This window comes from Macaca nemestrina, chromosome 9 (genome assembly GCF_043159975.1).
Source record: "Macaca nemestrina isolate mMacNem1 chromosome 9, mMacNem.hap1, whole genome shotgun sequence".
Lineage (NCBI taxonomy): Eukaryota > Metazoa > Chordata > Mammalia > Primates > Cercopithecidae > Macaca > Macaca nemestrina.
The window spans coordinates 3,637,829-3,662,283 of NC_092133.1; the positions used below are offsets into that span (position 1 = coordinate 3,637,829).

Here is a 24,455-nt window from a genome sequence, read left to right on the forward strand (position 1 = left end):
AGGGCTCAGTGGTGCTCAGCACCGCGCCGGGCCAGAGACTGAAACGCCGCCGGCTGTTGAGGGTTGGTTGGCTGCATCCCCGGCAGGGGCCAGGCGGAGCGAACATCACGGCGGCAACCACCTCCGCAGCACACGCTCCCGACAGTGGCTGCGCTTTTCCCTTCAGCACAGCCCAAAGGCCCTGGCAGCTCAGCACCTGCGACCTCCTAGTACCCTCCAGCCTAGGGGAGGAGAAGTGCTTCCGGGGCCTCCCAACCAGCAGCCACCAGACACAACAGTCGTGTGCCGCGCGGGGCTGGCCTGAATGCTCTGCACCTTCCCACCGCGGCGCCAGTGGCTCCCACCCGGAAGCGAGGCAGCCCTGCGGACCACAACTCCCAGAAACACCCGCTGTCTCGCTCAAGCTAATTGGCCCCCTGCGCCATCTATTAGCCAACCAGCCACAGGGAGACCGCGCCCCGCGAGGACTAACAACCAATCATAAGACAGAGGAGGCGGGCGCTCCTCCAGCCGATCCACCGGCTGTTGTCAAAAGTTTGGCGGGATCCTGAAAGAATGCTTTCTTTGGAGCCCCACGGCTGCTCCTGTGAAGAGAGAAGCCACAAGCCGACCTCTCTGCGAAGTAATGACTTGGGGCAGACGGACAAAGCCCACATCGTCCCAATATTCCCAGAAGACTCCGGTCTCTACTGCTCCTGCCTGTGGTCCTCGCCTTGGTGCTCTCGCGCTTCCCGCGGCGCCCCGCCCCTCAGTCTCCCCATTGGCTCCCCAGGGCCGTGTGCGGAAGGGGGCGTGGAGTGCGGGCCTCGGCTAGGCCTGAGAGGCCCGTAGGGTTTGACGCTGTGGCTGCATGGACAGCCTAGCGCTCTGCCGCTGGCGGCGGCGGAGGGCGGAGGATCTGCAGGTTCAGGGGGACGTGGTGAGCCCCCGGGGCCTGGGCATTAGGGACGGGAGGGCGGATGGCCCCTGGGTGGGTTCCCACCGCGCCTCGTGTTGGCGGGCGCGGCCCTGCCTATGAGGAGGCCTGGCCCAAGCCACTCGCAGGCGCGCGCACCTCCCTGGGAGGGCGTGGCCCGTTAAGGGCGTGGCCTGTTCCGGGCGGGGTTGTGACACCGCCCTCCCGGTTTCGCGCCTGCGCGGACTCGCGGAACCTGGGCACGTTGACCACACGCTCACTGGGGCTCCAGACCCAGGCTCCCTAAAACATGCGCCGGGACTCATAGCAGGACCTCGGGTGCTTGGTATCCGTGTCAGGTTTTCTCCTGCCGTCTACACTTGACTGTTCATGAGTCTTGTTCACTGAGCGCTTGCCACGTGCCAAGCCCAGGGCTGGGTGTTGGGGGACGAGTACGTGGGGAGCGAACACGCGCAGAAAGTTACCCGCATTGAGCGTGTTAGTGCTTCTTGGGCTGAGTCCATTAACCGATGAGAAAAGGGTAAGATGAGATGGTATGGGGAGGCTTGCACAAGATCCCAGGGTGAGTGGGTACGTCAGGTATGTGTGAGACGTGAAGGATGACCAGGGGTATGTAGGATGGGAGCTGACAAAAAACAGTGTTGGAGGAAGAAGCTTAGCGTCTTAGGGGAACTGAAAGAAGTACTGCAGGATTGGATCTGGAAGACAGAGCTGCTTGGCGTTACTGTATTTTATCTTCCACCTCTGCTTGCAAATTGGCCAGTTCTTACTCAGCCTCATTTATTTCAAAGTTCCTTGCTAAGGGCAGCAGTGAGCAGCCAACATACCGCATATTTGCTTTTTTTTTTTTTTTTCTTTCTAGAGCTACACAGGCTTGGTAAGTGCAGGATCTGTCTTCCCAGTTAATGCAGGCAGCATTTTTTAAGATGTATTTACTGCGTAGCGGGAATGACTAGCTTTCTACCCTGCACCACCTCTTTCCTCACCACCCACTGCCTGGCCGTGAAGCCAGTGCCACTGAGGTTTCTGTCACAGCCGCACCCCTTCTCCAGGTACAAATTGTTACATTACTAGGGTGCAGGTTACCCCAGTAATGTAGTAATAATATGGTATAGTAATGTAGTATAGTAATAGTATAGTACAGTAATATAGCAGGTTAGGGTGCTTTTGTAACCAAGAGCCTTCAAAGTATGCTGGCCCTAACAAGATGGAAGTTTGATTCTCCTGCACAGAACAGCATGAAGGTGAGCAGTCCAGTAAGGTGGAACCCAGGGTCACTAAATATAGGCGTAGGGCTGGTGGCACCCAGATCAGGGGATATGCAGGGACCTAGATTCCTTCCCATCCCACCATCCCCTGGGTGTTACCCTCCTCTGCATAGCCAAGAGTGGATCACCACTACCATGCTACCAGACGGTAGGGAAACAAACAGGAAAGTGACATGACTATGCTGATGTGTTTAGACCTTACTCCACTGCCCTGGAAAATGAAAGGTGCGGTCAGTGTGCAGGCAGGGAGGCAAGGCTTGTGGCTACAGTAGTATGTCAGAGGAGAAGTGGCAGAGGCTTGCACAAGAGAGGGCAGTGGGGTGGTGATACTAGACAGACGTGACTGTATATTTAGAGGGAGAGCAGACAGTCTCACTGATGGAATGGCTATGGCAGGGTAATGTGAAGGGCAGAGTCCAGGGTGATGCCAGGTTGACTTGAGCCCTGGGAGGGCAGTGCTGCTGTTCCTTGAGAGAAGAGTGGTGTGGAGCTGTGAGAGGCAGTGAAGAGCTCCTGTTAGGCCGTACTGTGTTTTCGGCGACTTTGAGACATTTAGTGGAGACATGGCAAATACTGCTAGTGATAGAATGGTTATCATGTAGATTATCTGAATTTTTTAATCAACTAAAATTTAATTAAGCATAAAGTTACTTTCACATTTGTCTACACCTACAGTAAATACAGTTCTTGGCTTAAAGACACAGCCTTCAGAATTTAAAGCCTCCCCACCTGCAAGATTACATACGTAAAGCTCCCACTATCGTTTCTATAATAGTGGATTAGTTAATCAAATTAAAATGGTTATACTATCTAGAATAAAATACAGTGGAAATAATTTCCTCATAAGATTCATATTTAAATCATCCTTACTTACAAAATACTATCCTAAGAATTATAATTCCATTGTTTCAATTTGAGCAAAAGTGTAATCACTTAAGTAACAGCAGTTACTTAAACTGAAAATGAGATCAATCAGAATTACTTTTGCAGAGAGCAAAAATATTGTCAGGTGTCTTGCTGCAGTTTTGGATGTTCAGTAGCAGGCTCATTTGAAGGCGATATCAGCCCAGAAGGGAACTCATTTATACCTTCAGAAGGTGGGGGTGCGGGGAAAAATCCAGGTCTTGAGGGGAAGGTAAGGAGGAAAACCCCTCGGTGGATAGACATTTCTCATTGCAAGTGGAACATGTGGCGGACCTGGGAAATCCCTTCGTGGAAAATAATCTCGAGAAGCTCCAAACCTGGTTCCTGGAGGAGGTCGGGGCAAAGGAGGTCCTCTTCTCATGAACGGGCCCCTTGTATCCACTGGAAACAATGGACCTCTGATTGGAGCAAGAGGTGGAGGAACAAAGCCAGGGCCAGTTGCTTCATTTTCAGCAGGGAGAGATGAATCAGGCATATTTAAATTACCAAGATCATCTTTGGTATCATTTCTACTGGATTCCATTTCTGAAGGCATTGACCCATCCATTTTATCCAAAGAAGGCACATTAACTGGATTCCATTTCTGAAGGCATTGACCCATCCATTTTATCCATTTTATCCAAAGAAGGCACATTAAAACTTCTGAGTTCTGCTGGTCCAGATGGTCTACCAGAGTTAGAATAAAATCTGTCTTGCCTCTGGGGAGGACGAGCTGAATCAGGATATGATCGTCCTGGTGGAGGAAACATCCTACAGTCCTGTTCCCACGGAGATGGCAGGGACCCAGTGTCAGAAGGAGCCGTGTGAGGATGGGTTAACTTCTCACAGCTTGATTCTCGTCTTTCATTGGTAATCTGATGGTCCAGAGGATTCCCTGGGCCTCCTGAGCTTCTTCCTTCTTCCCCTGGAGGCAAAGGTGAGAGTCTGAGTGGACCTTCCAACACAGTTGGAGGAGAGAGAAAAGCTCTCTTTTCAGATAAAGGCTGACCCAATGATGAGGGACCATATGGAGAATGCTGTCTGCCAAATGCTGTATTTGGACCATCAAGTACATGAGGATCTTTTTCTAAAAGTTCAAATTTAAACTCTGTTTTAGTTAATTTTTGTCTGTTAGCATTTTCTTTCCTTAAATCATTGAGGTTTCTTTCAGCAGTCCAAGCTGCCAACCAATTATGATGTGCTTTTTTCTCATGGGAAATAATCTGCTGTTGATAATAATGAATAGTTCTTTCCAATTCTTCTTCAAGATCTTTGGCTCGCTGTCCATAGGTCTCCAGCTCTTTAGTGGCATGGCTGATCTTTTTGTCTGCCTTAGAAAGTTTCTCTTCTTTCTCTAACCGGTTATTTTCCTCTACTGTTAATTTCCTGTAGAGTTTCATTTCATTTTCTTGATATCATTCAGTCATTACTTTAAGTTTCTGTTGAAGCTTCTGATTCTCACTTTCAAAATGTGTGTTTTCTGACTGCAAAGATGCTTGTTCAGTCTGAAGATTTTTAATATGCTCTGTAAGCTCTTCCTTTGTTTTATCAACTTCAGATAACTGGATATAAATTTGGTTTCGTTCTCCTTGTAAGGTTTTTAAAGAAGCATTTAACTTAGCAGCATGAATCAGTTTCTTCAAAGCTCCTTTTGGAGGATCATCTAAGTAAGCACCATCTTCCGATTCACTGTTCACTTCTAAGTTACCGTCATCCGTTATGTCTTCTCCAAGCCTAGCAGTCCAATCTTTCATCTTTAGCAAGCGTTCAGTCAGAGTCTTGATGTGATTTGCTGTATCATTTAGAACTTGTTCTGCATGTACTTTGGAGTCTTCAAATGTTATTTTCTGTTAAGTTTATTCACTTGTTCTTTCCATACTTCAACTTCTTGCAAAAGCTGTTTCTGGCTTTCCTGAAGTTGAGAATTTTCATTCAAAGCATCTTTTATTGCTATCTTCAGTCGTTCTTCAGTCATTTGAAATATCTTGAAGATTCTTTTGGCTTCAGCTACTTGTGATTTGAGGGATTTTGACTCATCTTCTAGAGACTGTATCCGTTTTGAAAAATCTGCCATCAATTCATTTTTTTGAGAATGTTTAGATTTCTCTTCTGTTAACTCTTTCTCTAGACAGAGTATTTCATGCTCAAGTTCAGAATTGGACCTGTTCAGATTTTCGCAGGTTGCCTCCAAACTTTGTTCTTCCATTGTCGCATTCTCAAAGCTGGCATCCTCTAAAGATGACGCTACTTCATAGTCTTCATACTCTTTTTGAACAAGGCTAAATTTTTCAAGTAGTTTACATTTTACTTCAATTAGTCCAGAAAGCATTATAGCAAGCTTTTTCTCTCTTCCCACATAAAGCCGACTCCTAACCGATATAAAACTTCTCCGCAAAAAAAAGGAGAACAGCAAAAAATCCAACAACAGCGGCACATATCACCAATTCCCATGGAAAACCATAAGGATTAGAATCTATAGGCAGTGCTGCCACAACCCTGTGTAGCTCCCCCATGACCAGCCCCAAGTACAGCTGAGGGGTAGCCCCTGGCTCCTCCATAGCGCCAAGGCTGCTCTGGCGGTCGCCGCAGTAACCCAGCGACAACAAGCAGCGGAGAACTCGTAGCGTTCTGTCCGGAACCAAATCCGCAGCCGGCAACCGGAGCGGACCATACCGGACCCGGCTGCGGGGGGAGCTGGGGGATGCGGGCACTCGCAGGCCTAGGCTGCCCACCCTGGCCTGCTTGTTCCACTACCTGAGGCAGCACATGTCCGAGCCGGAACCGCGCAAGCCTGTGAAACCACCCCTCGGTTTGGTTTCGGCCAGGCAGCCTTGGAGGGGGAGGTTTTTTTGTTTTTGTTTTGTTTTCATTTTGTTTTTTGTTTTTTTATTTGAGACGAAGTCTCTGTTGCCCAGGCCGGAGTGCAGTGGCGCAGTCTTGGCTCACTGCAACCTCCATCTCCCCGGTTCAAGCGATTCTTCTGCCTCAGCCTACCGAGTAGCTAGAATTGCAGGTGCCTGCCCCCATGCTCAGCTAACTTTTGTATTTTTAGTAGAGATGAGGTTTCGCCGTGTTGGCCAGGCTGGTCTCGAACTCCTGACCTCAGGTGATCAGCCTGCCTCTGTCTCTCAAAGTGCTGGGATTACAGGTGTGAGCCACCATGTCCAGCTTGGATTATCTGAATTTATAGCACAACACTGCTAAGTTATTCCCTTGATACAAATGAGGAAACTGAGACACAGAGAGGGTAATTACCTGGCCTAAGGATACACAGCTAGTAAATGGTGGAACAAGGTCTTAAATCCAAGCCATTTGGCTGCAGGGCCTGCCCTCTTAACCACAGGGCTACACAGCTTCCCATGTAGCATTTGTGGAACTAAAATAGCAGGCGGGGCGCAGTGGCCCATGCCTGTAATCCCAGCACTTTAGGAGGCCAAAGCAGGCTGATCACTTGAGGTCAGGAGTTCCAGACCAGCCTGGCCAACATGGTGAAATCCTGTCTCTACTAAAAATACAAACATTAGCTGGTCTTGGTGGCATGCCTCTGTGATCCCAGCTACTCAGGAGGCTGAGACAGAAGAATTGCTTGAACCCAGGAGGCAGAGGTTGCAGTGAGTAGAGATCACACCACTGCATTCCAGCCTGGACGAGAGAGTGAGACTCCATCTCAAATAAAAAAGTAAAAATAAAATATACCCACAAAGCTTCCCAATGAAGTCCTAAATTGGCCATCATAAAATGATGAAAAGTGTGATGCTGTGGGCTGTCAGGGAAGGGGAGCCAGAGGTCATTATTGATCAGCGCGAACAGGGAAGGTTTAATGGAAGACACCCTGAATGATAGATCAGGTTGGAATTGCTGAAATTGAGTGCCAGGCTTCAGGTTGCAATACTTCTTGACTGTTACCTAAGAATAATGAGTTGGGTATCTTATTGGCATGGTGTATATTGCCTCTTAATTTGATAAAGTTTTGTTTGTATTGTATTGTGTCCTAGTCTTTGATTTAATAATCCAGATTGAGTTCAATAAAGTATCCAAGTTCTTCTACCAAGTTTTCTGTCCTCTCTCTGCCTCTCTGTGTATTTCTCTCTCACAGGCGTCTCCAGAATTTGGTTACTGAGGAACGGTAACTAGTTTCTTCTGTTCACAGCCTAGAGGCTCTATACTCTGCACATAACCACCAGCAAAGTTTTGGAAAACACAGCAGCCAGGACCCATCTCGGTAGTGACTTTGCAGGTGATTCTCGGGCAGAGCCAGGGCGAAGCACCGCTCCTGTACTGTGAGTGTCTGATCACTGTGAGTTTCCTTGCAGTCCAGTTAGCTAGCGTGGCCACATGTGTCATACATAGTTCAATGCCAGTAGTGTTTATCGTTTCCATTGGGCAGACATGTTTAGAGCACCTGCTGTGTCTCAAGCCCTGTCCTAGGCGCTGGAGATGAGATGAAGAAAAGATGAGCGTTGCTTACGTTTATCCTGCAGCTCATGACGAGGCTGACTCTGCAGCTCCAGTGCTCGACTTTTTACACAGTAAGTCCCCCTGCTTACCACACGCTGGCCATACTCATGTGTTTCAGACTGAAAGTTGTCTGCCTAGAATGCCTAAAGATTCAAGTCCACTCAGTCTTTCACCTCTGCTGAGACTCTCCTCCCTAAAGAACTCACTGAGACCAGGTTTCTTGGGTAGAGCAACATTTTAGATGCCTGGACTGGAAAATCAAGTTGATATTTTTCTTTTCTGGTGTCATATGAGTTGATTCAAGATCCTTGTTTCTAGCTTTTTTTTTTTTTTTTTCTTTTTGAGACAGAATCTTGCTCTGTTGCCCATGTTGCAGTGCAGTGGAGCAATGATGGCTCACTGCAGCCTCCATCTCCTGGGTTCAAGTGATCCTCCTGCCTCAGCCTCCTGAATAGCTGGGACTACAGGCGTGCATCACCACGTCCAGCTAATTTTTTTAAAACTTTTGTTGAGATCTTGCCATGTTGCCCAGGCTGGTCTCAAACTCCCGGGCTCGAGTGAGCCACCTGCCTTGGCCTCCCAGAGTTCTGGGATTATAGGCATGAGCCATGGCGCCTGGCCTCATGTACAAGTATTGATTGATTGATTGATTGATTGACTGAGACAGAGTTTCGGTCTGTCATCCAGGCTGGAGTATAGCAGTGCCATTTGGGTTCACTGCAACCTCCGCCTCCTGGGTTCAAGTGATTCTCCTGCCTTAGCCTCCCAAGTAGCTGGGACTACAGGTGTGTGCCAGCTAATTTTTATATTTTTAGTAGAGATAAAACTAAATACCCAAAGGAAATTGCAGAGATTATTAGATTGAATAAAAAATATCAAGACTTGGCTGGGCGCTGTGGCCCAATGCCTGTAATCCCAGCACTTTTGGAGGCCGAGGCAGGCAGATCACCAGAGGTCAGGAGTTTGAGACCAGTCTGACCAACATGGAGAAACCCTGTCTCTACTAAAAATACAAAATTAGTTGGGCATAGTGGCGCATGCCTGTAATCTCAGCTACTTGGGAGACTGAAGCAGGAGAATCGCTTGAACCTGGGAGGCAGAGGTTGCGGTGAGCCAAGATCGTGCCATTGCACTCCAGCCTGGGTGGGCAACAAGAGCGAAACTCTATCTCAAAAAAAAAAAAAAAAGAAAAATCAAGACTCAATTATAGTCTACCTATAAGAAACTCACTTAAAATATAAAGATACAATAGATCAAGAAATAAAAGGATGCAAAAAAATATATAATGCTAACACTGACCAAAAGAAAGGTGGAGTTGCTATATTAATAAAAAACAAAGTCAATTTTAGAATAAAGAATATTACCATGGATATAAAGGATGATTTCATAGTGATTAAAAAAGTCAATTCATCAAGAGAACATAAAATTCATCAATGTTAATGCATCTAATAACAGAGCTTCAAAATACATGAAGCAAAAGCTGATAGAACTGCAAGGAAAAATAGACAAATCCACAATTATATTGCTAAGTTTCAATATCTTCTCACAAAAATTGATAGATACATGAAGAAAACCATTAAGGATATAGAAAATTTAAACTACTGGCCAGTGCAGTGGCTCATGCTTTGTTTTTTATTTTTGAGACAGAGTCTCGCTCTGTCCCCAGGCTGGAGTGCAGTGGCGCGATCTCCGCTCACTGCAAGCTCCGCCACCTGCTGGGTTCACACCCTTCTTCTGCCTCAGCCTCCGTAGAAGCTGGGACTACAGGCACCCACCACCACGCCCGGCTAATTTTTTTGTATTTTTAGTAGAGACGGGGTTTCACCGTGTTCGCCAGGATGGTCTCGATCTCCTGACCTCGTGATCCGCCCGCCTCGACCTCCCAAAGTGCTGGGATTTACAGGCGTGAGCCACCGCGCCCAGCCGGCTCACGCTTTTAATCCCAGCACTTTGGGAGGCCGAGGTGGGCAGATCACTTGAGGTCAGGAGTTTGAGACCAGCCTGGCCAACATGATGAAACCCCATCTCTGCTAAAAATACAAAAAATTAGCTGGGTGTGGTGGCAGGCACCTATAATCCCAGCTACTCAAGAGGCTGAGGTGGGAGAACCACTAGAGGCAGAGGTTGCTCTCGCTCACTAGAGGCAGTGAGCCGAGATGGCACTACTGCACTTCAGCTTGGATGGCATAGTGAGACTGTCTCAAAGATAAAATAAGATAAAATAAAATACTGTCAACCTGTCTTACTTGACATTTATAGAACTCTTCATTCAGAAACAACAGAATACAAATTTCCCAAGACTAATTATATTTTGAGCCATAAAGGTAGCTTCAATAAACATAAGCTGGGACTACAGGCACATGTCACCCCATCCCGGCTAATTTTTGTGTATTCTTGTAGAGACATTTTCACTGTGTCACCCAGGCTGGTCTCAAACTCCTGGGCTCCAGCAATCTGCCTGGCTTCAGCCTCCCGAAGTCTTGGGATTACAGGTATGAGCCACCATGCCTGGCCTCAATTTTGTTTTCTGCCTGAAGGAATTTTTTTTAACATTTCTTATAGGATAGGTTTGCTGGTGATAATTTTTTTAACTTCTATATTCTAAAAAAGTCTGCTTTTTTTTTTGAGATGGAGTCTTGCTCTGTCACCAAGCTGGAGTGCAGTGGCGTGATCTCAGCTCACTGCAACCTCTGCCTCTTGGGTTCAAGAGATTCTCCTGCCTCAGCCTTCCGAGTAGCTGGGACTAAAGGTGCCCACCACCATACCCAGCTGATTTTTATATTTTTATAGAGATGGGATTTCACCATGTTGGCCAGGATAGTCTCAATCTCCTGACCTCATGATCCACCCGCCTCGGCCTTCCGAAGTGCTGGGATTACAGGCATAAGCCACTGCGCCCGGCCAAAAAAGTCTTAATTTTATCCTTATTTTGAAAGATATTTCCACTGTGTATGGAATTCTAAATTGATAGATTTTTTCTTTCGGTAATATAAAAATGTTGCTCCACTGTCTTGCCACATTTGCTTCCAGTGAGAGATCTGCAGCCACCCTGTCTCTGCTCCTCAGTGTTGAACGTGTCTGTCATCTCTGGCTACCTTTAAGGTTGCCCTTGACTAGTGGCTTTGAGCAGTTGGCTCATCACATGCTCTCATGTAGTTTTTTTTCATGATTTTATGCTTAGGTTTTATTGAGATTTTTGGATCTCTGGGTTTATAGTTTTTACCAGATTTGGGACATTTTCAGCCTAGATAAATAGATAGATTTTTTTTTTCCCCAGACAGAGTCTCACTGTATTGCCCAGGCTGGAGTACAGTGGCACGATCTTGACTCACTGCAACTTCTGCCTCTCGGGTTCGAGCGATTCTTCTCCTCCCAACTAGCTGGGATTACAGGTGCACTCCACCACACCCTGCTAATTTTTTGTATTTTTAGTCAGCATGGGGTTTCACCATGTTGGCCAGGCTGGTCTCGAACTCCTGACCTCACCGGACGTGGTCAAAAACAAAAACTGGCAAAGAACTGACACAGATGTTAGATTTAGCAGAGAAGAACATTAAAAGAGTTAATATAACTGTATATGTTCAAAATATTAAACAAAACATGGAAGATATTTAAAAAAAAATAAAAATAAAATGTGACGAGATCCAAACCAAATGCTGTAACGTCTGGGATTAAAAATGCACTGGATATAATTAGTGGACAGTTAGACATTGCAGAAAAAAAGATTCATGAACTTCAAAGCACAACAGTAGAAACTATCATAAACCAAACACAGAAAAAAGATTTTTAAAAGTAGACATAGCATCAGGGAACTGTGGGACGACGATCAAGAAGCTTGCTAGATGTGTAATGGGAGTTCTAGAAGAAGAGGAGAGAAAAGGGACAGAAAAAATATTGAAAGACATAATAGCTGAGACCGGGCGTGGTGGCTCATGCCTATAACCCCAGCACTTTGGGAGGCTGAGGTGGGTGGATTACAGGCATGAGCCACTGTGCCTGGCCCTATTTTGTCCATTTTTGATCAGTTCATGCAGAAGAGTAAATCTTGTTGGTCCAGTTTGGCCCAAATAGGAAGTTGGATAATACAGTTTGGGTCAGAGTTTAAAAGAAAATGAAGGCTGGGCATGGTGGCTCACGCCTGTAATCCCAGCACTTTGGGAGGCTGAGTTGGGTGGATCACGAGGTCAGGAGTTCGAGACTAGCCTGGCCAACATGGTGAAACCCCGTCTCTACTAAAAATACAAAAATTAGCCGGGTGTAGTGGTGCACGCCTGTAATCTCAGCTACTCAAGAGCCTGAGGTGGGAGAATCGCTTGAACCTGGGAGACGGAGGTTGCGGTGAGCCAAGATGGCGCCCCTGCACTCCAGCCTGGGTGACAGAGAGACTCTGTCTCAAAAAAAAAAAAAAAAAAAATTAGAAAAAATGAGGTCGGGCATGGTGGCTGTAATCCCTGCACTTTGGGAGGCTGAGGCGGACGGATCACTTGAGGTCAGGAGTTCAAGACTAACCTGGGTAACATTGTGAAACCCCATCTCCACCAAAAAATACAAAAATTAGCTGGGCATTGTGTCACACGACTGTAGTCCCCAGCTACGCAGGAGGCTGAGGCAGGAGAATCACTTGAACCCACGAGGCAGAGGTTGCGCTGAGCCGAGATCATGCCTCTGCACTCCAGCCTGGGTGACAGAGTGAGACTCTATCTCAAAAAAATAAATAAATAGAAATAAGAAGATCCAGAGTTAAATTTCCTTGTTTTACCCCATCAGTTGCAGACTTTATAGCTCATCTGCTGAGTGAGATCCTTGCCGTGAGAACCTAGTAAATAACCAGCTGATGATGCAACCCCTGACAGAAGCCCTTATTTTGCCTTTCTGTGGTCATTCTTCTTCTAAATAATTATAACCCATTCCTCAAGAAACAAGGTATTTAATTCTCTCACCCATTTTGTATTTTGGCAACAATCTGTTGAGCTATATTATGCTGTTTGTTATACCCAGTTTAATGAGATTCCACCATCCTCCCATCTAGATATAGGAAATTGATGGATGATAATTCATCTTTGGTTACAATCCTAATACAGGTGTTCACCCTGCCAGTTATGCCTAGACTCAATCATTTCTTTTTTCTTTTTTTTTTTTTTTGAGATGGAGTCTCGCTCTTTTGCCCAAGCTGGAGTGAAGTAGCATGATCTTGGCTCACTGCAACCTCCACCCCCTGGGTTCAAGTGATTCTCCTGCCTCAGCCTCCTTAGTAGCTGGGATTTTACAGGTGTGCACTACTACGCCTGGCTAATTTTTGTATTTTTAGTAGAGATGGGGTTTCGCCACATTGGCCAGGCTGGTCTCGAACTCCTGATCTCAGTGATCCTCCCTCCTCGGCCTCCCAAAGTGCTAGGATTACAGGCGTGAGCCATAGCGCCCAGCCAATCATTTCTAATTTTTGGCAGGTTTCTTTATATACGACACAGAAAAGTCACAGTGAGGTTAGGATCAGCAAGGAGGCCATTTTCTGTGGTTAGCCACCTCTTAAGGTGTCTGTTTTGTCCAGCGCTGACCCTGGAAGGACTCTGCCTTGGCTTCTGGTTCTGGAATTACTAAACGCCCAGAACTGAGTGGGGCACATAGCAGGTATTCAGGAGAGGTGTTTGGTTGACTGACATGTGACAGTGTGTGTGTGTTTAACTGAGAATTGGTGAAAAAAGGATTCAGCAAGGGCATAAAGCTGTTGGTATTTTCAAAACATCATTTGTTGAGGGAAAATTATAATTCATTTGGGGAAACCGCCCTCAGCGTGCCACAGGGTCGCCCTTCATTATCATCGCCCAGCTACCATCTTTTTAGATTTCTCTCTTGCAGTTATCAAGAGCATGTTATTTAGGTTTAGAGCTTTTTTGTTTTTGTTTTTTGAGACAGAGCTTCCCTCTATCATCCAGGCTTGAGTGCAGTGGTTCGATATCAGCTCACTGCAACCCCCACCTCCCAGGCTCAAGTGATTCTCCTGTCTCAGCCTCCAGAGTAGCTGGAATTACAGGCACATGCCACTATGCCCAGCTAATTTTTGTATTTTCAGTAGAGACAGGGTTTCCCTATGTTGGTCAGGCTTGTCTGGAACTCCTGGCCTCAAGGGATCCTCCTGCCTCAGCCTCCCAGAGTGTTGGATTTACAGGTGTGAGCCACCGTGCCTGGCCAGGTTTAGAGTTTTTTTAAAAGTGTGTAATTAAGTGGTTTTTAGTAAATTTACAGCTGTGCAACTATCACCACCCAGTTTTCATTATCTTCACCTCAGAAGAATCTCTGGCCATTGGCAGTCACTCCGTTCACACCCCTAGCTCCAGGCAACCACTGACTGACTTTCTGTCTCTGGATTTGCCTTTTCTCGAACTTTCTTGTAAAGGGAGTCATACGTGATAGGGTCTCCTGTAGCTGGCTTCTTTCAGTTTGCATCATGTTTTCAAGGTTCATCCAGATAAAGCATAGTGTGCTCCTTTTTATGGCTGTGTGATATTCCATTGTGTGAATAGAACACATTTATCCATTCATTTTGGTTATGAATAGTGCAGAAAATTCTGAAAATTCACATAGGTACTGATCATTGTGTGAACATATCTCTTAGATGGATACTTAGGGCTGGAATTGCTGGTTTCTATGGTAAATTTATTTTTAACTTTCTAAGAAACTGCCAAAATATTTTCCAGAGTGGCTGCACCATTTTACATGCCCACCACCAACATATGAGGGCTCCATTTTGTCCACATCCTCATATATAGTCATTCTAGTAGATACAGAGCAGTATCTCACTGCAGTTTTTATTTTTACATTTTCTGTAGAGGTGCAGTCTTGCTATGTTGCCCAGGCTGGTCTCAAACCCTGACCTCAAACGATTTTCCCAAGTCGGCCTCCCAAAATGCTGGGATTACAGGCATGAGCGCCCATGCCTGGCCATCACTGTAGTACTGATGTTGAGCATCTTTTCATATACTTATTGACCTTTCATATCTCTTTATCGGGGAAATTACTCTTCACATCTTTTGCCCCTTTAAAAACTTGTGTTGTCTTCTCATCAAGTTGAGTTTTTAATGTATTCTGGGCTGGGTGCGGTGGCTCATGCCTGTAATCTCAGCATTTTGGGAGGTTGAGGCAGGAGAATCGCTTGAACCCGGGGTTACGGTGAGCTGGGATCGTGCCACTGCACTCCAGCCTGGGTGACAGAGCGAGACTCTGTCTCAAAAAAATAAAAAAAAATTAAATATATATGTGTGTATATATATATTCTGGATACTTGTATTATATATATGATTTGTAAACATTTTTTCTCCACGAATGTGGCTTGTCTTTTCACTTTCTTTCTTTTTTATATATATATATATATTTTAAGTTTTGGGATACATGTGCAAAACATACAGGTTTGTTACATAGGTATACACATGCCATGGTGGTTTACTGCACCCATCAACCCATCATCTACATTAGGTATTTCTTCTAATGCTATCCGTCCCCTAGTCCCCCGCCCCTTGAAAGGCCCCAGTGTGTGATGTTCCCCTCCCTGTGTCCATGTGTTCTCATTGCCCAACTCCCACTTATGAGTGAGAACATGTGGTGTTTGGTTTTCTGTTCCTGTGATAGTTTGTTGAGAATGATGGTTTCCAGCTTCATCCATGTCCCTGCAAAGGACATGAACTCATCCTTTTTTAGGGCTGCATAGTATTCCATGGTATATATGTGCCACATTTTCTTTATCCAGCCTCTCACTGATGGACATTTGGATTGGTTCCAAGTCTTTGTTATTGTGAATAGTGCTGCAATAAACATACATGTGCATGTGTCTTTTTAGCAGAATGATTTATAATCCTTTGGCTTTATACCCAGTAATGGGATTGCTGGGTTAAATGGTATTTCTGGTTCTAGATCCTTGGGGAATTGCCACACTGTCTTCCATAATGCTTGAACTAATTTACACTCCCACCAACAGAGTAAAAGCATTCGTATTTCTCCACATCCTCTCCAGCATCTGTTGTTTCCTGACTTTTTAATGATCACTATTCTAACTGGCATGAGATGGTATCTCACTGTGGTTTTGATTTGCATTTCTCTAATGATCGGTGATGATGAATATTTTTTCATGTTTGTTGTCCTCATAAATGTCTTCTTTTGAGAAGTGTCTGTTCATATCCTTCACCCACTCTCTGATGGGGTTGTTTATTTTTTTCTTGTAAATTTGCTTAAGTTCCTTGTAGATTCTGGATATTAGCCCATTGTCAGATGGATAGATTGCAAAAATTTTCTCCCATTCTGTAGGTTGCCTGTCCACTTTAATGACAGTTTCTTTTGCTGTGCAGAAGCTCCTTAGTTTAATTAGATCCCACTCATCAGTTTTGGCTTTTGTTGCCATTGCTTTTGGTGTTTTAGTCATGAAGTCTTTGTCCATGCATGTGTCCTGAATGGTATTGCCTAGGTTTTGTTCTAGGGTTTTTATGGTTTTAGGTCCTACGTTTTAGTCTTTAATCCATCTTGAGTTATTTTTTGTATAAGGTGTCAGGAAGGGGTCCAGTTTCAGTTTTCTGCATATGGCTAGCCAGTTTTCCCAATACCATTTGTTAAATAGAGAGTCCTTTCTGCATTGCTTGTTTTTGTCAGGTTTGTCAAAGATCAGATGGTTGTAGATGTGTGGCATTATTTCTGAGGCCTCTGTTCTGTTCCATTGGTCTGTATATCTGTTTTGGTACCAGTACCATGCTGTTTTGGTTACTGTAGCCTTGTAGTATAGCTTAAAGTCAGTCAATGTGATGCCTCCAGCTTTGTTCTTTTTGCTTAGGATTGTCTTGGCTATACAGGCTCTTTTTTGGTTCCATGTGAAATTTAAAGTAGTTTTTTCCAATTCTTTGAAGAAAGTCAATGGTAGCTTGATAGGGATAGCATTGAATCTATAAATTACTTTGGGTAGTATGGCCATTTTCCTGATATTGATTCTTCCTATCCATGAGCATGAAATGTTTTTCCATTTGTTTGTGTCCTCTTTTATTTCCTTGAGCAGTGGTTTGTAGTTCTCCCTGAAGAGGTCCTTCACATCCCTTGTAAGTTGTATTCCTAGGTATTTTAATCTCTTTGTAGCAGTTGTGAATGGGAGTTCACTCATGATTTGGCCCTTTGTCTATTATTGGTGTATAGGAATGCTTGTGATTTTTGCACATTGATTTTGTATCCTGAGACTTTGCTGAAGTTGCTTATCAGCTTAAGGAGATTTTTGGCTGAGACAATGGGGTTTCTTAAATATACAATCATGTCATCTGCAAACAGAGACAACCTGACTTCCTCTCTTCCTATTTGAATACCCTTTATTTCTTTCTCTTTCCTGATTGCCCTGGCCAGAACTTCCAATACTATGTTGAATAGGAGTGATGAGAGAGGGGATCCTTATCCTGTGCTGGTTTTCAAAGGGAATGCTTCCAGCTTTTGCCCATTCAGTATGATATTGGCTGTGGGTTTGTTATAAATAGCTCTTATTATTTTGAAATACATTCAATCAGCACCTAGTTTATTGAGAGTTTTTAGCATGAAGGGCTGTTGAATTTTATTGAAGGCCTTTTCTGCACCTATTGAGACAATCAAGTGGTTTTCGTCGTTGGTTCTGTTTATGTGGTGGATTACGTTTATTGATTTTTGTATGTGGAACCAGCCTTGCATCCCAGGGATGAAGCCAACTTGATCGTAGTGGATAAGCTTTTTGATGTGCTGCTGGATTCGGTTTGCCAGTATTTTATTGAGGATTTTCACATCGAAGTTCATCAGGGATATTGTCCTGAAATTTTCTTTTTTTGTTGTGTCTCTGCCAGGTTTTGGTATCAGGATAATGCTGGCCTTATAAAATAAGTTAAAGAGGAGTCCCTCTTTTTCTATTGTTTGAAATAGTTTCGGAAGGAATGGTATCAGCTCCTCTTTTTACCTCTGGTAGAATTCAGCTGTGAGTCTATCTGGTCCTGGGCTTTTCTTGGTTGATAGGCTATGAATTACTGCCTTAGTTTCAGAACTTGTTATTGGTCTATTTAGGGATTCGACTTCTTCCTGGTTTAGTCTTGGGAGGGTGTATGTGTCCAGGAATTTATCTATTCTTCTAGATTTTCTAGTTTATTTGTGTAGAGGTGTTGATAGTATTCTCTGATGGTAGTTTGTATTTCTGTGGGATCAGTGATGATATCCCCTTTATCATTTTTTATTGTGTCTATTTGGTTCTTCTCTCTTTTCTTCTTTGTTAGTCTGGCCAGTGGTCTCTCTATTTTGTTGATCTTTTCAAAAAACCAGCTCCTGGATTCACTGATTTTTTTGAAGGATTTTTCGTGTCTCTATCTCCTTCAATTCTACTCTGATCTTAGTTATTTCTTGTCTTCTGCTAGCTTTTGAATGTGTTTGCTCTTGCTTCTCTAGTTCTTTTAATTGTGATGGTAGGGTGTCAATTTTAGATCTTTCCCGCTTTCTCCTGTGGCATTTAGTGCTATAACTTTCTCTCTAAACACTGCTTTAGCTGTGTCTCAGAGATTCTGGTACATTGTGTCTTTATTCTCATTGGTTTCAAAGAACTCATTTCTACCTTAATTTCCTTATTTACCTAGTAGTCATTCAGGAGCAGGTTGTTCAGTTTCCATGTAGTTGGGTTGTTTTGAGTGAATTTCTTAATCCTGAGTTCTAATTTGAGTGCACTGTGGTCTGAGAGACTGTTTGTGATGATTTCCATTCTTTAGCATTTGCTGAGGAGTATTTTACTTTCAATTATGTGGTCAATTTTAGAATAATTGCAGTGTGGTGCTGAGAAGAATGTATATTCTGTTGATTTGGGGTAGGGAGTTCTATAGATGTCTATTAGGTCCGCTTGGTCCAGAACTGAGTTCAACTCCTGAGTATCTTCGTTAGTTTTCTGTTTCGTTGATCTATCTAATATTGAAAATGGGGTGTTATAGTCTCCCGCTATTATTGTGTGGGAGTCTAAGTCTCCTTGCAGGTCTCTAAGAACTTGCTTTATGAATCTGGGTCCTCCTCTATTGGGTGCATATATATTTAGGATAGTTAGCTCTTCCTGTTGCATTCATTCCTTTACCATTATGTGATGCCCTTCTTTACCTTTTTTTTGATCTTCATTGGTTTAAAATTTGTTTTATCAGAGACTAGGATTGCAACCCTGCTTTTTTTGCTCTCCATTTGATTGGTAAATATTCCTCCATCCCTTTATTTTGAGCCTATGTGTGTCTTTGCAGGTGATGTGGGTCTCCTGAATACAGCACACCGATGGGTTTTGACTTTTTATCCAATTTGCCAGGTTGTGTCTTTTAATGGGGGTATTTAGCCCATTTACATTTAAGGTTAATATTGTTATATGTGAATTTGATCCTGTCATTATGATGCTAGCTGGTTATTTTGCCCATTAATTGATACAGTTTCTTCATAGTGTCGATGGTCTTTACAATTTGGTATGTTTTTGCAGTGGCTGGTACCAGTTTTTCCTTTCCATATTTAGTGCTTCCTTCAGGAGCTTTTGTAAGGTAGGCCTGGTGGTGACAAAATCTCTCAGCATTAGCTTGTCTGTAAAGGATTTTATTTCTCTTTCGCTTATGAAGCTTAGTTTGGCTGGGTATGAAATTCTGGGTTTGAAATTCTTTTATTTAAGAATGTTGAATATTGGCCCCCACTCTCTTCTGGCTTGTAGGGTTTCTGCCGAGAGATCCGCCATTAGTCTGGTGGGCCTCTCTTTGTGGGTAACCCAACCTTTCTCTCTGGCTGCCATTAACATTTTTTCCTTAATTTCAACCTTGGTGAATCTGACAATTATGTGTCTTAGGGTTGCTCTTCTCGAGGAGTATCTTTGTGGTGGTCTCTGTATTTCCTGAATTTGAAAGTTGGCCTGTCTTGCTAGGTTGGGTAAGTTCTCCTGGATAATATCCTGGAGTGTTTTCCAACATGGTTCCATTCTCCCCGTCACTTTCAGGTACACCAGGCAAACGTAGATTTGGTCTTTTCACATAGTCCCATATTTCTTGGAGGCTTTATTCATTCCTTTTCATTCTTTTTTCTCAATCTTGTTTCATGATTTATTTCATTAAGTTGATCTTCAATCTCTGATATCCTTTCTTCCACTTGGTCAATTCAGCTATTGATACTTGTGTATGTTTCATGAAGTTCTCGTGCTGTGTTTTTCAGCTCCATCAGGTCATTTATGTTCTTCTCTAGACTGGCTATTCTAGTTAGCAATTTGTCTAATCTTTTTTCAAGGTTCTTAGCTTCCTTGCATTGGGTTAGAACATACTCCTTTAGCTTGGAGAAGTTCGTTATTACCCACCTTCTGAAGTGTACTTCTGTCAGTTCATCAAACTCATTCTCTCTCTAGTTTTGTTCTCTTGCTGGCGAGGAGTTGTGTTCCTCTGGAGGAGAAGCAGCATTCTGTTTTTTGGAATTTTCAGCCTTTTTGCACTGGTTTTTCCTCATCTTCATGGATTTATCTACCTTTGGTCTTTGATGTTGGTGACCTTTGAATGGGGTTTCTGTGTGGATGTACTTTTTGTTGATGTTGATGCTTTCTGTTTGTTAGTTTTCCTTCTAAGAGTCCAGCCCCTTTGCTGCAGGTCTGCTGGAGTTTGCTGGAGGTCCACTCCAGACCCTGTTTTTTCGGGTATCACCAGCAGAGACTGTAGAACAGCAAAGATTGCTGCCTGTTCCTTCTTCTTATGAAGCTTCCTATGAAGTTTCTCCCTGAAGCTTCATCCCAGAGGGGTACCTATGAGATGCCAGCTGGAGCTCTCCTGTATGAGGTGTCTGTCAACCCCTGCTGGGAAGTATCTCCCAGTCAGGAGGCACAGGGACCAGGGACCCACTTGAGGAGGCAGTCTGTCCCATAGCACAGCTCGAGCACTGTGCTGGGAGATCTGTGGCTCTCTTCAGAGCCAGCAGGCAGGAACGTTTAAGTCTGCTGAAGCTGCACCCATGGTCACCCCTTCCCCAGGTGCTCTGTCCCAGGGAGATGGGAGATTTATGTGTAAGCCCCTGACTGGGACTGCTGCCTTTCTTTTAGAGATGCTCTGACCAGAGTGGAGGGAGTCTAGAGAGGCAGTCTGGCTACAGTGGCTTTGTCAAACTGAGGTGGGCTCCGCCCAGTTCGAACTTCCTGGAGGCTTTGTTTACACTGTAAGGGGAAAACCACCTACTCAAGCCTCAGTAATGGCAGATGCTCCACTCCCCACCAAGCTCAAGCGTCCCAGGTCAACTTCAGACTGCTGTGCTGGCAGTGAGAATTTCAAGCCAGTGGATCTTAGCTTGCTGGGCTCCTTGGGGGTGGGATCCGCCCAGCTAGACCACTTGGCTCCCTGGCTTTAGTCCCCTTTCCAGGGGAGTGAATGGTTCTGTCTCGCTGGTGTTCCAGGTGCCACTGGAGTATGAAAAACAAAACAAAACAACAACTCCTGCAGCTAGCTTGGTGTCTGCCCAAATGGCCACCCAGTTTTGTGCTTGAAACCCAGGGCCATGGTGATGTAGGCACCCGAGGGAATCTCCTGGTCGGTGGGTTACAAAGACCATGGGAAAAGCGTAGTATCTGGACTAGAGTGCACCGTTTCTCACGGCGCAGTCTCTCACAGCTTCCCTTGGCTGGGGAGGGAGTTCCCTGACCCCTTGTGCTTCTTGGGTGAGGCGACTCCCCACCCTGCTTCAGCTCTCCCTCCGTGGGCTACACCCACTGTCTAACCAGTCCCAATGAGATGAGCCAGGTACTTAAGTTGGAAATGCAGAAATCACCCGCCTTTTGCATGGATCTTGCTGGGAGCCACAGACCCGAGCTGTTCCTATTCAGCCATCTTGCCAGCCCCCACCTTCTTTTTTTTTTTTTTTGTGACAGAGTCTTGCTCTGTCACCCGGGCTGGAGTGCAGTGGCACGATCTCGGCTCACTGCGAGCTCCGCCTCCCGGGTTCACGCCATTCTCCTGCCTCAGCCACCCAAGTACCTGGGACTACAGGCGCCCGCCACTATGCCCAGCTAACTTTTTAGTATTTTAGTAGAGATAGGGTTTCACGTGTTATCCAGGATGTTCTCGATCTCCTGACCTTGTGATCGGTCCGCCTCAGCCTCCCAAAGTGCTGGGATTACAGGCGTGAGCCACCGTGCCAGGTCACCAGCCCCCACTTTCTTAATGGTATCATTTGAAGTCCCAAACCTTTGAATATTGATGAAATCCAAATTTTCCACTTGTTTCTTTTAGGGATCATTCTTTTGGTGTTGTATCTGAGAAATATTTGCCTATTCCAAGATCATAAGTTTTTTTTTTCAAATGTTCTCCTTTAAAAATTTTATATTTTTAGTTCTTACATTTAGGCTTCTGATCCATTTCAAGTTAATTTTTGTGCCTGATATATGTCAAGAGCCCAAATTTATCTTTTTACATGTGGATATTGAATCATGTCGGCACCATGTCTTCTAAAGACTGTTCTTTCTCCATTGAATTTTCTTGGCACCCTCATCGAAGATCATTTGACCATAAATATAAGTGTTCATTTCTGGACTTTCAGTTCTGTGCCATTGAACTGTATGTTCATCCTTATGCCAATACCATATTGATTATAAGCCTGTATATTAAGTTGTATATTAAGTTTGTATATTAAGTTTCTATTATATTAAGTTTTGAAGTTTTAAAAATACATTGTTTAGTTTCTAGTGCTTCTTTAGGTGTATTTTTCAGTCTTATCTCTCCACCTAGCCTGAAAGCAGACTTAAGACCCAGCTCGGTCATTTCATATCACCAGACTTCAGGCAAGTTGGCTAAGGTTTATTTTTTTTTTTTAACTTCTTTTTCCTCATCTATAAAATAGAAATAGAACTCCATACCCCTCCATTGTCACAGGATTATTGTGAGGATCAAATGAAATAACAGACGTAGAAACATCTAAACTAGTTTTCTGTAAATGCAAAGGACATTTATTAGGCTGTGCCTGTTGCAAGTAAATGTGCATAACTGCTTTCCTTAAGATCCTTAATTTATTCAGGACTATAACTTATGTTTACAGTGTGCTTGGTAAACCTTGCAAGCCTAAAATTAATCCTCAACAAGTCCAGTGTGTTCATTTATGTCTTTTTCAGAATCAAAGTAGAAGAGTGGTTTTTCTTTAATCTTCTCCATTATCTCAAGATAAGTAGCTCCCCTAGAATTCAGTTGCCCTCTTACTTTGAGTGTTGGCTTGTTCATATCAGAACTTGCCTTCTCTTTGCCAAGCTAGACTTGGTCAAGAGTGTGGACTGAAAGCTTGAGTGTAGTAGGCCGAGGAGTCTTTTTTTTTTTTTTTTTTTTTTTTTTTGAGACGGAGTCTCGCTCTGCCGCCCAGGCTGGAGTGCAGTGGCCGGATCTCAGCTCGCTGCAAGCTCCGCCTCCCGGGTTCACGCCATTCTCCTGCCTCAGCCTCCTGAGTAGTTGGGACTACAGGCGCCCGCCACCGCGCCCGGCTAGTTTTTTTGTATTTTTTTAGTAGAGACGGGGTTTCACCGTGTTAGCCAGGATGGTCTCGATCTCCTGACCTCGTGATCCGCCCGTCTCGGCCTCCCAAAGTGCTGGGATTACAGGCTTGAGCCACCGCGCCCGGCCGTGTCTTTTTTAAAAAAGTATCAAGATGTTAAGATCCAGTTGGTGAAAGCCCCAGTGTGCCCTGGTAATGCAGGAGTTGAGTGTGAGAATCCTAACTTCTGCTCCTCCTTAGTCAATGCAGTTCCAATTGTCATAGAAAGAAACCTCCTAATAGTACCAGATCATTCTCCAAATGAAAATGTCATAGGGAAGGAATCTTTACTTGATGGAAAGAATGCTTTCTTCCTAAATGGCAGTCTGTGGAGCCTTCTTAATCTTGCTCTATCCAGCATTCCTGTTCTGCGTTCAGACCAATGGGCATGCATGTCAGCTGCTTCATCTAGCAGAATTAACTTTATCATGGTAGGACTTGAACTAAACTGAACTGAAGAAACTTCCCTCAGCCGACTGTTCCTGGTACCTATGGACTCAATTACCCAGCATTATACACTTATACTACAAATGATCTTCAGCATAAGGGCCATTAGTCAATAAAAATTCTCAAAATGAGAAGATATTATTTTATTTTATATAAAATATATTTCCTTGTGGACTTATTAATTGCATTACTGATTTCTAATGGTTTCCTTTGTTATTTTATTTAAAGAATTAATATTTTTTTTGAAATGGAGTTTCCCTCTTGTTGCCCAGGCTGGAGTGCAGTGGTGCAATTCCAGCTCGCTGCAACCTCTGCCTCCCGGGTTCAAGCGATTCTCCTTCCTTAGCCTCCTGAGTAGCTGGAATTACAGGCACGTACCACCACGCCCAGCTAATTTTTGTATGTTTAGTAGCGACGGGGTTTCACCATGTTGGCCAGGCTGGTCTCGAACTCCTGATCTCAGGTGATCCACCCACCTTGGCCTCCCAAAGTGCTGGGATTACAGGCGTGAGCCACTGCACCTGGCCAGCTCCTTTGGTATTTTAGTTTGCTGTATATTTGCTTAACTCATATGGTAGCTCACGTATTAACACATGTAATACATATGCTTAATCCAGTGTGTTTGATGTTGAAGAGTGTGCCATTTTCTTGCTTTGCTGACTGAAGAGAGTATGTGGTACTTTTCTGTTGAAGAGGTCAGAGAACCATGCATCTTCTCTATTCTCCATCCTCCTGTTGAGCCCAGAGTGCAAGCTGCCAGCATGGCCGAGCCCCACCGGCGGCAGAGCGGGCTCTGCTCACCCTGCTCCTTGTTCTCTGGCTCTGCTGTATGTTTCTGGGGGCTTTGGGGAAATGTCCCCTGTCCGGTTTGTATAAGGGCTGGCTCTTCTCAGCACAGAAACCAAGGCTTTGAATCTCATCTCTGGCAAACTGTTAGGTCTTCAACC

The 24,455-nt window shown here is 44.5% G+C and overlaps 2 protein-coding genes across 5 annotated transcripts in view; one reads left to right on the forward strand and one right to left on the reverse strand.

Annotated features, from left to right (window-relative positions):
- Positions 1-697: 697 nt before the first annotated feature.
- C9H10orf143 (chromosome 9 C10orf143 homolog) overlaps positions 698-24,455 on the forward strand; it is a 61,375-nt gene continuing 37,617 nt past the window's right edge. For all 4 annotated transcript variants that reach the window (XM_024789436.2, XM_071068918.1, XM_024789440.2 and 1 more), the window contains exon 1: positions 698-919. In XM_024789436.2, the coding sequence (XP_024645204.1) occupies positions 851-919 (69 nt within the window). In that variant the 5' untranslated portion in view covers positions 698-850. The remainder of the gene's footprint in view (positions 920-24,455) is intronic.
- LOC105470726 (melanoma inhibitory activity protein 2-like) lies at positions 3,190-5,803 on the reverse strand. The gene is given in 5 exon segments (XM_071068920.1): positions 3,190-3,315; positions 3,317-3,648; positions 3,716-4,936; positions 4,939-5,485; positions 5,487-5,803. Coding segments are annotated over 5 exon segments (2,385 nt in total). The 5' UTR covers positions 5,646-5,803.